The sequence below is a fragment of the Oncorhynchus nerka genome, linkage group LG6 (assembly GCF_034236695.1).
Source record: "Oncorhynchus nerka isolate Pitt River linkage group LG6, Oner_Uvic_2.0, whole genome shotgun sequence".
NCBI classification, from domain to species: domain Eukaryota; kingdom Metazoa; phylum Chordata; class Actinopteri; order Salmoniformes; family Salmonidae; genus Oncorhynchus; species Oncorhynchus nerka.
In genome coordinates this window covers 68,995,831-69,009,851 of record NC_088401.1, presented here as the reverse complement: position 1 = coordinate 69,009,851, position 14,021 = coordinate 68,995,831, and the positions used below count along the sequence as shown (strand labels likewise).

Below are 14,021 nucleotides of genomic sequence, written 5' to 3'. Positions count from 1 at the left end.
TGAAAACACAGTTTTATTGAGACAAAAAAAACATGCTGTGCAAAGCATTATCTCTGATGCGGTCCATATGTACGGTGTCCATATTAGGACAATCTCAGCAGGACATGTTTTTATCTCAGGCTGTCCTATTATGGGCAACATACAACATGTGGCCCTGGTGAAGGGCCTAGGGAATGGGGATATTGGGGTCAGGCACTTGGAGTCGTCATTGGCTGCAGCTGGAACAGGGCTGCAGGCCGTTCTCGTTGCACCAGGTGCACTTCAGGGCTTTGAAAGAGTCTGTGAAGCAGTTGCGGAAAACAGACATCTTGCTACCATGGCACATGGGGCACGGGACGAAGGCAAAGCCCCCACAGGTCTGGCACGTATGGGGGTGCTGTACCCTCTGGGGGAAAAGGCACATGCACTCACACACAAACATACACAAACACACACACACACGCCAGTCATGCCACTGGCTAAATTCATAGTTTAGCATAGTTCGGTACTGTATGCAAGATCTTTGGGGGTTTGCTCTGCTGCATTGTAGTAAGCCTAATTGGGCTCTTTGCTTTGATAGCTTGCCAACATGGCCTTGTATTCTGCTGAAATTTTCCCTGAGAGGAAAGGGTTAAATACAGAGCTTTTTTCAGAGCACTATGCCTGTGTAAGTATCTTGGCTCTGTTTGAATCACTTCAGTTCACACAACCTTAATTTGCCACCCCTGAGTGATATGACTCACCGTGTGTGTGAACAAATTTGTTGGATGAGAATCAATAACGAGCCTTCCATTATTGATGGCCATTTATTGATGCTCGTGCATCATTTATGTCAGTTCCCTGATCTATTATTGATGTCATATCTGACTGAGGTTTATTCTTCATTCATTCTCCACTGCTGGGCTGAAGGGGGAATGGAATCAAGGCCTTCTATTCCTATTCTGTACTGTGTATCTCTCTAGATCACTGGTTCTTAACCCTGGTCCTTTGTTTTTGCCCAAACACTACACACCTGATTCAAATCATCAACTTGTCATCAGGCTTTGATGATTTGAATCAAAGCACTACACATCTAATTCAAATCATCAACTTGTCATCAGGCTTTGATGATTTGAATCAAAGCACTACACATCTAATTCAAATCATTAACTTGTCATCAGGCTTTGATGATTTGAATCAAAGCACTACACACCTGATTCAAATCATAAACTTGTCATCAGGCTTTGATGATTTGAATCAAAGCACTACACACCTGATTCAAATCATAAACTTGTCATCAGGCTTTGATGATTTGAATCAAAGCACTACACATCTAATTCAAATCATCAACTTGTCATCAGGCTTTGATGATTTGAATCAAAGCACTACACATCTAATTCAAATCATTAACTTGTCATCAGGCTTTGATGATTTGAATCAAAGCACTACACATCTAATTCAAATCATCAACTTGTCATCAGGCTTTGATGATTTGAATCAAAGCACTACACACCTGATTCAAATCATCAACTTGTCATCAGGCTTTGATGATTTGAATCAAAGCACTACACATCTAATTCAAATCATCAACTTGTCATCAGGCTTTGATGATTTGAATCAAAGCACTACACATCTAATTCAAATCATCAACTTGTCATCAGGCTTTGATGATTTTAATCAAAGCACTACACACCTGATTCAAATCATCAACTTATCATCAGGCTTTGGGTCCCCAGGACTAGGACTGGGAACCACTGCTCTAGATCACAGATACATAGAACTGGTATTTTGTCACAGTAGATGAGTAGCCAATGTGGTATAGAAGTGCTCTACTGCTAGCCTGTGTTTCATTGATGTTTGTTTGGACAGAGGCATCATTTGAAACATGACATTTAACTAGTTAATAACTGTGCAGTTACCTGTGTTATTACTGAACGTATTATATCTGTCGCATGGTGGTACTTGATGAACAATTACCTCAATTTTGGCCAGAAGATCCTGAAGTTCTCCTGATTCATTCATGCCCAATATTTTTTCAGCACCCTGCAAAGTTATTATCATAGTGTAAGATTCCTCATATCCTTCCTAAACATATGATTATTTCATAGATGTATGGTCATAACACTGATATGTTCAAGGTGGATTATATATTTTGTTTGAGGGTAATACGAGCTATAATGTTTCACAATAGGACGTTAGTAATTTCAAACGTCAACAGTACTCATAAAGCATTTTAGAGTAGGAGTGCTGTATCAGGTCCCTCTGTCCATATTATCTTATTCGTTATGATATAAAATGCCACACTGATTCTAAATCAGCACTCCTAGTCTGAGATGGTTTATTAATACAGGCTCAGGAATGTTTAAATGAACTGTATGAACAAGTGAAAGCTCTGACCCCGAGATAGTGTCCATCGATGAACACGACTGGTAGCGAGGGAGGTTCGCCCACGTGCTTGCATCGTTCCTCCAGGTCCTTCCCATACTCACAGTCCAGGGCTATGTTCTTTTCCAGGAACTTGACCCTGTGGTTGGAGAAGATCTTCCGGACCAACTCACACCTCTCAAATGTGGCCCTTACTACTCGGAAGCTGGTGGTGTATATCACTATCCTCCCAAACTCTAGTGTCAACTTCGGCTAGAAAGGAAAACACATAAAAAATTCAATGAGTTGCTGTATGTGATTAACCATCTATAAAAAGGTAACTGCCAAAATAAATAAACACCAACATAAAGTGTCTTAATAGGGCGTTGGGCACCACGGGCCAGAACAGCTTCAATGCACCTGGGCATAGATTCTACAAGTGTCCGGAACTCTATTGGAGGGATGTGACACCATTCTTCCACAATAAATTCCATCATTTGGTGTTGTGTTAATGGTGGTAGAAAACGCTGTCTCAGGCCCCGCTCCAGTCTCCAGTCTTCAATTGGGTTGAGATCAGGTAACCGTTTAGAAATTACAACACTGTTTGTACATAGTCCCCCCATTTAAGAAGACCAGAAGTATTGGGACAAATTCACTTATATGTGTATTACAGTAGTAAAAAGTTATGTATTTGGTCCCATATTTATAGCACACAATGACTACATCAAGCTTGTGACTTTACAAACTTGTTGGATGCGTTTGCTGTTTGTTTTGGTTGGGTTTCAGATTGTTTTGTGCCCAATAGAAATTAATGGAAAATAATGTAATTGTGCCATTTTGAAGTCACTTTTATTGTAAATAAGAATATAATATATTTTCTAAACAATTCTACATTAATGTGGATGCTACCATGATTACGGATAATCCTGAATGAAATGTGAATAATGATTAGTGAGAAAGTTACAGATGCAAAAATATCATACACCCAAGACATGCTAACCTCCTCTCACCATTACAATAACAAGGGAGGTTAGCATTTTTTATGCTGAAATTTCTAGATGGTTCACCTGATATGGATGAAAATAGCCTCAAATTAAAGCTGACAGTCTGCACTTTACTCATTATGTAATTTCAAATCCAAAATGATTGAATATAGAGCCAAAACAACAACTACATTGTCACTGTCCCAATACTTTTGAAGCTCACTACAGTACCTGGAATTTGCTATATTCTGTCATCTCTGTATTTTATATGCAGACATCTTGTAGTATTGCAATGTTTCCATCCCTCAAAATCAAGTTTTCATATACTGGAAAATTACAGAGCTTTAATTCTATATTTCAGGCATATTTGGGCTGTTTTGTAGCTTTCTTTACATTTACTTTCTTTTCACACAGTAGTTTGAAAACACTATACTGCAGACCCTTTAAATATAGCATATTATGAGCCTGTTTCCCAGACACAGATTAATAAACCTAGTCATGGATTAAAAATAAATCGTTTATCTCTGTTGAAATAGCTTTGAGACTTAATCTTTGTCCAGATAACGGGCTCCGAAAGATTACATTTCACAATCGTAACAATGGCCGGACCAGATTTCCAATTTTATGAACATAGAGGGGAAAAGTACCATTTGACTCAAAAATATGAGTTAACAAAATCCTCTCTGTTTAATGTGAAATTCAACTTTGACTGTGGAAATGTATTCAACTTGTAACTTGTTTCAAAAGGGCACTTCTTCTTTGTTTGTTATTAATTGCAGCTACAGTAACTGAACTATCTAGTCTGTGTAACACTACAGCCTATCATAGGAGGCTGGTAGGAGGAGCTATAGGAGGACGGGCTCATTGTAATGGCTGGAATGGAATGAATGGAACGTTATTAAACATGTCAAAAACATATGGAAACCACATTTGACTCCTTTCCATTAGTTCCATTCCAACCATTACAATGAGCCCGTCCTCCTATAGCTCCTCCCACCAACCTCCTCTGCAGCCCATACAGTATTCAGTACACCATATCCGGCAGACAGTGTTGTGTATCTACTACAGCCCTGAGTAACCACACAGGTAATCCCTCTCTACGCCTGGCTGGCAACACTATGCACTCTTTTCACAGGCCTCATTCCATTACCACCAAATCCTGTTCCAGGAGTCTCACATAATTCCCATATTGTGCTTTAATGCATGTTATCTAATGATGCTTACTGCTCATTAACTCTTTACACAGAAAATGCTAGAAAGCAAAGTATAGATAATTAATTAACCTGATTAGCTTCTCTTGAAACATTTAACGAAATGCATCATTCATTCCCAAGTGACCTTGTCCTCCTTTGTGTTCATTTGTCCAGGGACTGAGAGTGACTACCTGTAACCAGATGTCAGCCAGTGACATTGTGGAGGAGGTTGGCTACTGGCCTTTTACATATATGGACGTAATGCATATGACAAACAGTTATGCGATGTCATTAACACTAAGCGGTCTACAGTGTCCATATTAGGACAGCCTCAGTCTCAGCAGAACTTGCTTTATTATTGTTTTCTACCAGTAGTGGGTTTTGAGAGAAAAACAATATTGAGAGAGTGATCGGTTTATTTGGATGTTTAAACCTGGTTTACCTTGTATACTAATTAGAATGTGTGCTGTGCTGTTCTCGGTCTTGTCATTTATTATATGAGACGAGGATATAAACAGCACCTGTTTTCCCTTGGTTATAAAGATACTTTCTAGATTATAAAAGCATCTTTTGATATTTTATGCAGACAAATGTTTAGAATATTAAATCATGTTTATTATGTTATATGGAGCCTGTAAGATTTATAGTGCCTATAATTTAAGCTGACACCCTACACTGTTAAAAGGTAGTCAACTATTAAATTAAAACATAGACGCTGTTTTTTAACACTGTGTAGAGTGAATGCAATAATAACCAGTGTTGACATGTTACTTTTATCTATTTACTGAGTTAACATTATGTGAAAGTGTTACATTTACTCTGTGTGGGACAATATTAACAGTTTTGGGTTTTGAATTTAACACTAGAATTGATTTACCATTCGCAATTTTGCTGTGATGCACTAGCAAACAAATGAGAACTATGAAAAAACACTGAAAAGGTACAACACATATTCATCATACTTTCACCTAGATCACTTACCCCAAATGCATTAGGGAGATTTTCAAATAAGGCCTGACCTGCACTGACTTTGTGCTTGACTCCCCTCACAGTCCCATTGTTGCTGAGGATGTTGACACGCTTGTGGCTGATCGGTGCTCTGTCCTTTGAAGTCCCTGCATACATGAGCAGATCATCTGGCTCACTCTCGCTATAATCCAACTCGGAGCCCAGAAACCCATACAGAAAACCATGTCCGTTAGCATCTCCACTTGTGGAAGGTGTACTGATCCGGTCTACATCCAAACTACTGGTGCAGTCTGAATCCAACGAGTCTGATGGCCCCTCATCTTTAAAAATCTCCTTCAGCACCCGACCGCTATTCCCCGAAGCCACGCGGAACCTCAGCTGCTTCTGGGGCTTCTCTTCACCCGGCAGTGTCAACATTGTCTCCTCCATTGGAAAACCCAGTAGTAGATTACATGGTCCAGAAAGGTGCTTTGCAGTCCCCTTCTCCTTTCATTTGAAGCTTAACATAACCACCTTTGACTAGACAAACTATTTTTTCCTCGTGGATTACTAGAGTAATCCTCACAGTTTGAAGAGTTCTAAAAAAGACTGGCAGTCCTAAGCTGCCTCGCTCTTGAAGTTGCAGTACAGGACCAGTAAATAATGCATGTATTTCTACCATGGTAACAGAGAAAAGCAACCTAAAGTAAACCGATAGCCCCTGCTGAATAATTCATCACACTTTGCAGTTTTCTCTGAAGATTTGACAAAACAGTTTTGAACAAACTGGCAAAACAGTTTTGAACAAACTGGGATGGATCAGTCTCCAACCTGCCAAAATTGTACAAAGTAACATTTTCCTGAACAAGGTACACTTTCACATTGCACTTGTGTGACTGGGATCTGATTTGAACTGGTGATCATTCATTACATAATATGTCTGTTTAGGAAGAAAATCTCATCTATTGTCTTACAGACATTCCAAGTCTCCAACACCAACACACACCCTGGATGAGGAAGATTGGCAGTAAGTGCCTCCTCAGAATTGTGTTGTGACTACATGCACACACCCGTTGAACATGAATGAATGACATAAGGGGACGTCCATCCATCCTTTGTCCTCATTGGTGTACATTTCCCTCCCTTTGAACTCTGGGGGAAAGCAAGGCTGCTGTTACACCCATCGTAGAGCCGGCGTCAGGGAAAGGTGTTCATCAAACACACCTCACCCGACAGTAGTGGACCAGACCATATAATGTATCACGGCCACACAATACCACTGTGTGTCTGCAGAAACACCTTGCCTCAGACATAAAGATACTGCCTCAGACATAAAGATACTGCCTCAGACATAAATATACTGCCTCAGACATAAAGATACTGCCTCAGACATAAAGATACTGCCTCAGACTTAAAGATACTGCCTCAGACATAAAGATACTGCCTCAGACATAAAGATACTGCCTCAGACATAAAGATACTGCCTCAGACATAAAGATACTGCCTCAGACATTTATTGTGTCACAGGTGTTGAAGTGTCTTTGTGCAAATATGGTACTTTGGTACTTTAGCTAGAGCCGTGACAAGACCACTTTGTTTGAGTGGCCCAGGTCAGCCTCTGAGGGAAGATGGGCCCTGACCCCTCATCCCTGTACCCAGCTGTCCATGTCGTCGCATGTGCCGATGAGACAGATCAGGGGGAAGTGGGATGGCTCTTACTGGTGCCTCAGAGGCCTAGTACTATGAGATCGGCTGTGGTGCCAACTCCTATTGATCTGAGGCGACTCTCATACTCTCATAGATTTGTTGATGATATGAGAACATTAAAGAGGCAATCAGCAGTAGAAACAATAACAAAGCATTTTCTCTGTTTTGGTAAAAGCTGAGGGATGGGGCTGGAGAAATGTAACCACTCTCAAATTCATAGACAGAATTTGCAAGGAATGACCATCCATGTTATCTAAATTATAGTTTCAACCATGTACTGAGGCTACATTGTTTGTTGACATTTACTTTGTTTACAAACATTGGAGTAAACAAGTTTATATTTTGGGTTCTGGTATGACAGTTAAACTAAGCTCATGAGGCATTTATAAGTTCTATTTTTCAAGAATCAATAGGTACATATAATTTATTTCTGAGTCCAAAAATGAATGTAGCTTCTGCTGATTGCCCCTTTAAAGCTGCTATAGAGATTTAGTTTAGTCTGTAATGGGTTATTTCATGTTACTGCTAGGGCCAAATGGACAGTGGTGAGAAGCTAGTGTGGGAAGGTGACAAGAACAGAACAGTATGTCTCTCGTGGATTAGTAAGTGCACAGGGTACATTGGACAGTCAACGCCAATACCCCCTGTGGTGAAGCTGTTGTAGTGATAGTGTCTGTAAGACTAGTTACCGCAAGCAGCTGAGATTATCCATGCACCCACTGTGCACAGAGGTCAGTTCAACGACTAGCCAATATTTGATTGAGTAGTCAACTAACATGAATTATATGTCAAATCAACACACTTCAAGCCATGTCAATAAAAGTGGGTAGGGAATGACCTTTTGAACACCCAATAGGTCTTTTATGGTTAAGGGCAGTGTCTTTCCCTCTAAATGTCATATTTGTGTCCGACACAGCAACTGGGACTCAAAGGGGACCTTCCCTTAACCTATCAACACTTGGCTTTCATCCCCACATTTCATGCTATTGGCTAGTCTCTCATGACAGATGGTTCTGGGATTAGCTATTGGCTTATCAAACGTATCACAACACAATGTTAGACTGCACCTCCTCCCACACCCAAGGCATCAAAGAGTAGGCTCGTGATCAGTAAAGAGAATCGTGTAAAAACAAAACATCACACGATAGAGAACCCTGAAAAACTGTACATTCATTGTTATGTCATTGACTTCAGTAAAACACATCTGCCATTTTATCTGGGCCGTGTTCATTTGGCACCAAATGGAAGAAAATGGACTGAAACAAGGCCGGACTATCTAGACTCCAATAATAAACGTTTTTAATCATTGTGTGCCCTGATGAACACAACGCTGGTTTGATCAGATTCAGAAAATCAAATACTTTGTGTGATTCAATTAACCAAATATGCTCAATATTAAACAGAGTGCATCGAAGTGAGAGACTGTGATCAAGAATAAGCCCTTCACAAATTAGTTTATTTTTTAAAAAATGTATCAATTCAATTCCATTCTACTCCATTCTATTATATTATATTTTAGCTGTTAGGAGTCAAAGTCTTTGCGCTCACTCAAAGGTTCCCTTTACATGGCAATCAACCTGATCCATCCCCCAAGTATAATAGAACAACATCCACCAGAGGGCAGACTGGAATTAAATTTGCAGTGAAATAACAGGCTGGCCCATTACCTCCCAAAGGGCTAGAGAGACAAGGACTAATGCCTGTATCTATGAGCCTGGCTCAGCTCACTCCCTGGGGCTGAACGAGGGATCAATCTCCCCCCATTAGCAAATCGTTCCAACCCACTGAACAGGAAAGAGTGAGAGGAGTACATCTCGTTGAGAGACGGCCATACTAATAATCAGAAAGAGACTAAGATGTCAAATATATATATATTTTTTCTCCCCAATTTTGTGATATCCAATTGATAGTTACAGTTTTGTCCCATCACTGCAACTCCCATACGGACTCAGGAGAGTCGAAGGTCGAGAGCCATGCGTCCTCCGAAACACGACCCCGCCAAGCAGCACTGCTTCTTGACACACTGCTCGCTTAACCCGGAAGCCAGCCGCACCAATGTGTCGGTGGAAACACTGTACAGCTGGCGACCGAAGTCAGCGTGCATGTGCCCGGCCTGTCACAGGGAGTCGCTAGAGCGCGATGGGACAAGGACATCCCGTCCGGCCAAACCCTCCCCCAACCCGGACGATGCTGGGCCAATTGGGCAGCTGCCTCATGGATCTCCCGGTCTCGGCCGGATGCGACACAGGCTGGGATCGAACCCGGATCTGTAGTTGACAGACTGGTACTCAGGCTAGCATGGCATCTCATTGTCATGCCAAACAGATTGATACTAGGCTAGTATGGCAACTCATTGTCATGCCAAACAGACTGGTACTTAGGCTAGCATGCACCATGTTTTAGTAGACATTTATTAAGATGACAAATATATATTTTTTTACACAATTTTGTGATATCCAATTGGTAGTTAAAGTCTTGTCCCATCGCTGCAACTTCTGTATGGACTCAGGAGAGGCGAAGGTCCTCTTGGTATTCACATCTTTATTAAGATCATCTGTCCTTGACTCTGTTACATTAGTTCAGCTCAGTGGTCGGCATTTACTGGGCTCTTATCTGATTATGGAGAAAGCCACCACACACACACACACACACACACACACACACACACACACACACACACACACACACACACACACACATCTCTCTGTGTGGTCAGACTTATGCTGCACAGTCCTAGCCTGTGGTCAGTAGCAGTGCTGCCGGTTTCTCAGACCCAAGACCTTTGACTGTAGAGAGAGGCAAAGATAATTGCAGGTCCCATTACAACAACTGTGGGCAGTAATGCCAACATAATCAAATCAAATCAAATCAAACAAGCTAAGTCCATGAAAGACTGTGGTCTACCCGGCCAAATGGCCTCACGACTCCTACAACGAGAGGATGGTGCATTAGATTGAACTTCCTGCTTCATGGTAACTGTGTTTATCTAAATGACCATTCCTCAGATGGAAAACCGGAAGTACCTGTCATCTTAAATCAAATGACATAAGCTATTAACAAATTAAATTAGTTACTTTATGGTAAGGACGTGAGTTTTGTATAGAGTGGCTCCAGCGTTTTATGGTGTTCATCTCTATCAATAGGCCTACCGCCCTTTAAGCCATATTGCAAGATAGGCTACTCAGTCTAAATGTAAATGTAGTGAACCATTTCAGTTGGTGCTCCTTCCTTGCTTTTGAATCGTAGCTCTGTTGCTCTGTTCCTTCCTTGCTTCTGAATTGTATCTCTGCTATTGCCAGAGCCTTGAGGGGAAATTATCTTTGATGAGCAGCGCATGCTTTATTAAATAAATCTCCTGCTCAAGGTACATTTGTAGTATGCTCTTCTAAGGGGCATTAAATAAGATCTGTGCAATCATAACAGTTAAGAGGTGCGTTACATCATTTATTGTGCAGATGAAAAGGATTGAATCCCAGGCATGAAGGCAATTCAGACAATTCAGTTTCTCAATTCCCCTTACAATGCTGTCATGTTTAGTCGATATACCACTGTCCAGTCCAATCAATGGTGTAATTAGAGTTGTTAAAGCTCTTTCCTAAAATGTTTTATTAACATGTTGGATTTAGCTTATATTGTCCCACATGTCAATTCGGTTGAACAATGGCAGCCATTGTGATCATTATAGCAGAACTGAACAAAACCCAAAACATGCAGGGTTTCATGACAATTCAAACTGCTTTGACAGGGGCAAGGCATGTAGAGGGGTGAGTTGTCATTTTTTTAGAATGATATGCATTAAAAAAAAACACCACGCACATAATCAAAGGGGCAGGCTTCTTTTCACTGTTGCTAAGCAACCTTAGGAGCCATAGAACCAAAACCCCTGTGGTGGCATGCGGATGTTCAATTAGGTGGAGAGAGAAAAATGAAATCTTTGCAAGAGATATATATCCAACTGTGGGTGTGGTTTTTCTAGTTCTCTTTTGAATATGTCATCATCAATATGAATACATTTTCGTATCCTTGGCCCCAGCAGGAATCAAACCTACAATCCTGATCATACCGGCATTCCCTCTGGGAAAAATAAAGTTATTCTATTCTATTCTATTCTATTCTATTCTATAAAAGTTGAATGCGAATACAATCCAGACTGACAGACTAGTATATGTTCATATATCTTAGAGGGGAAGCCACAGACCTCAGTTGTGTCCAGCCACAAATATTGATCAAGCAGCCAGGTTCACAATAAATTCTATGAATGTCAGAGGAGGCTGGTGGGCGGAGCCATAGGAGGTAGAGGTCATTTTAATGGCTGGAATGGAATAAATAGAAAGGTGTCAAACACATCAAACATATGGAAACCACGTTTTGAGTCAGTTCCATTTATTCCATCCCAGCCAATACAATGAATGAACCCGTCCTCCTGTAGCTACTACCACAAGCCTCCACTGATGGCTATGTAAATCACCCTGGACTGTCTGCTAAGCATCTCTCTAGACAATAATAACATATTAAGATTGCTACTGATACTGCTAGAACTCATTTCTTTGGTGTGGCTGGTCATGCTGCAAACTCTGTCTGAGTAAAATGACACAGAAAAAAACCCACCAGCTGACATGTACAGTTGAAGTCGGAAGTTTACATACACTTAAGTTGAAGTCATTAAAACTTGTTTTTCAACCACTCCACAATATTCTTGTTAACAAACTATAGTTTCGACAAGTCGGTTCGGACATCTACTTCATGCACGACACAAGTCATTTTTCCAAAAATGATTAACAGCCAGATTATTTCACTTATAATTCACTGTATCACAATTCCAGTGGGTCAGAAGTTTACATCCACTAAGTTGACTGTGCCTTTAAACGGCTTGGAAAATTCCAGAAAATGATGTCATGGCTTTAGAAGCTTCTGATAGGCTAATTGACATCAGTTGAGTCAATTGGAGGTGTACCTGTGGATGTATTTCAAGGACTACCTTCAAACTCAGTGCCTCTTTGCTCGACATCATGGGAAAATCAAAAGAAATCAGCCAAGACCTCAGAAGTCTGTTTCATCCTTGGGAGCAATTTCCAAATGCCTGAAGCCACATTCATCTGTACAAACAATAGTACGCAAGTATAAACACCATGGGACCACACAGCCTTCCTACCGCTCAGGAAGGAGACTCATTCCGTCTCCTAGAGATGAATGTACTTTAGTGCGAAAAGTGCAAATCAATCCCAGAACAACAGCAAAGAAGCCTTGTGAAGATGCTGGAGGAAACGGGTACAAAGTATCTATATCCACATTAAAACGCGTCCTATATCGACATAACCTGAAAGGTTGCTCAGCAAGGAAGAAGCCACTGCTCCAAAACCACCATAAAAACGCCAGACTAAGGTTTGCAACTGCACATGGGGACAAAGATCATACTTTTTTGAGAAATATCCTCTGGTCTGATGAAACAAAAATATAACTGTTTGACCATAATGACTATCGTTATGTTTGGAGGAAAAAAGGGGAGGCTTGCAAGCCGAAGAACATCATCCCAACTGTGAAGTACCGGGGTGTCAGCATCATGTTGTGGGGGTGCTTTGCTGCAGGAGGTACTGGTGCACTGCACAAAATAGATTGCACCATGACCTCAATCCCATAGAAAATGTGTGGGCAGAACAGAAAAAGTGTGTGTGAGCAAGGAGGCCTTACAAACCTGATTCAGTTACACCAGCTCTGTCAGGAGGAATGGGCCAAAATTCACCCATCTTATTGTGGGAAGCTTGTGGAATGCTACCTGGAACATTTGACCCAAGTTAAACAATTTAAAGGCAATGCTACCAAATACTAATTGAGTGTATGTAAACTTCTGACTCACTTGGGAATGTGATGAAAGAAATAAAAGCTGAAATAAATAATTCTCTCTACTATTATTCTGACATTTCACATTCTTAAAATAAAGTGGTGATCCTAACTGAACTTACTATGATTTAATGTCAAGAATTGTGAAAACTGAGTTTGAATGTATTTTGCTGAGGTGTATGTAAACTTCTGACTTCAACTGTATATAATTTTCTTTACAAACATCTTCTCCGTCAGTAAAAAGCCTTGTAACCATTTTCACAACATGTTGTATTCATTATCTACAATGAATTAGGGAGATCTGTATACAGACAACTGGAAAGCCATCAGTTAGGCTAAAGGTTCACAGTTTATTGTTTGTCTTAAATGACATACCCTTTTCAAGTGTTGGGTTGATAAAGCTTAATTTAAACTGTTTGGGGATTATATGGTAGCCATTAATGTTTTACGACATTATTTTAAATAAACTTCTGGACTCTAAATACTCATGATTTCTGAGACGACAAAATACATTTCACATAACAAATAAATACAGTTGGCTTTTAATTTGGCTAACAGCCTACAGGAAAACAAATTTCAGGGATTTCACCCTAAACCACAAGTAAACACACAACTTATTCTCAACAAAAAAAGAAATGAATTGTTTTAGGGCTTTAATATCCTAAAATAATTATAAACTCAGCCAATCGCACAGTGGTGACTGCTTCAGGCAGAGACTCATAAATAGCGAACTGTCATTACTTCCCCCTTCATGACTAAACCGCAGTCGCGAATCTCCACAGGAGTCGCTAATGCATCCGCCATGTTGGGTAATACTCCTTACCAATTATTTCTGTATTTTTACATCTTATCGATATAGTCTAAATTAACTGTGAATCTGCATATCTAAATTGTATTTGCAATAGAATTTCAATGATCTTTTTGTTGATTTGATGTGAGCCAGGCAGAAATATTTAATTTAGCAATCGGTTTCCCCTCCCTGCATTTGAGATGGTACCGTCCATATTGTGAAGCGGCATCATCCTCATCC

The 14,021-nt window shown here is 40.4% G+C and overlaps 1 protein-coding gene across 1 annotated transcript; it reads right to left on the bottom strand.

Moving 5' to 3' along the window:
* Nucleotides 1-6,071, bottom strand: grxcr1a (glutaredoxin and cysteine rich domain containing 1 a). The gene is made up of 4 exons (XM_029662787.2): nucleotides 5,480-6,071; nucleotides 2,356-2,595; nucleotides 1,936-2,001; nucleotides 1-385 (listed from the first exon to the last, which is right to left on the bottom strand). The coding sequence occupies exons 1-4, from the start codon at nucleotides 5,894-5,896 to the stop codon at nucleotides 206-208; spliced, it is 903 nt and encodes a 300-aa protein (XP_029518647.1). The 5' UTR covers nucleotides 5,897-6,071; the 3' UTR covers nucleotides 1-205.
* Nucleotides 6,072-14,021: the final 7,950 nt, after the last annotated feature.

What these genes read in the sequence shown, in the direction of transcription:
- grxcr1a (XM_029662787.2), bottom strand. Translation starts at nt 5,896, where the DNA reads ATGGAGGAGACAATGTTGACACTGCCGGGTGAAGAGAAGCCCCAGAAG. An exon ending in TCGATGGACACTATCTCGGG is followed by an intron (nt 2,002 to 2,355) that starts GTCAGAGCTTTC and finishes ATAACTTTGCAG; the next exon opens with GGTGCTGAAAAAATATTGGG. An exon ending in ATCTTCTGGCCAAAATTGAG is followed by an intron (nt 386 to 1,935) that starts GTAATTGTTCAT and finishes CTTTTCCCCCAG; the next exon opens with AGGGTACAGCACCCCCATAC.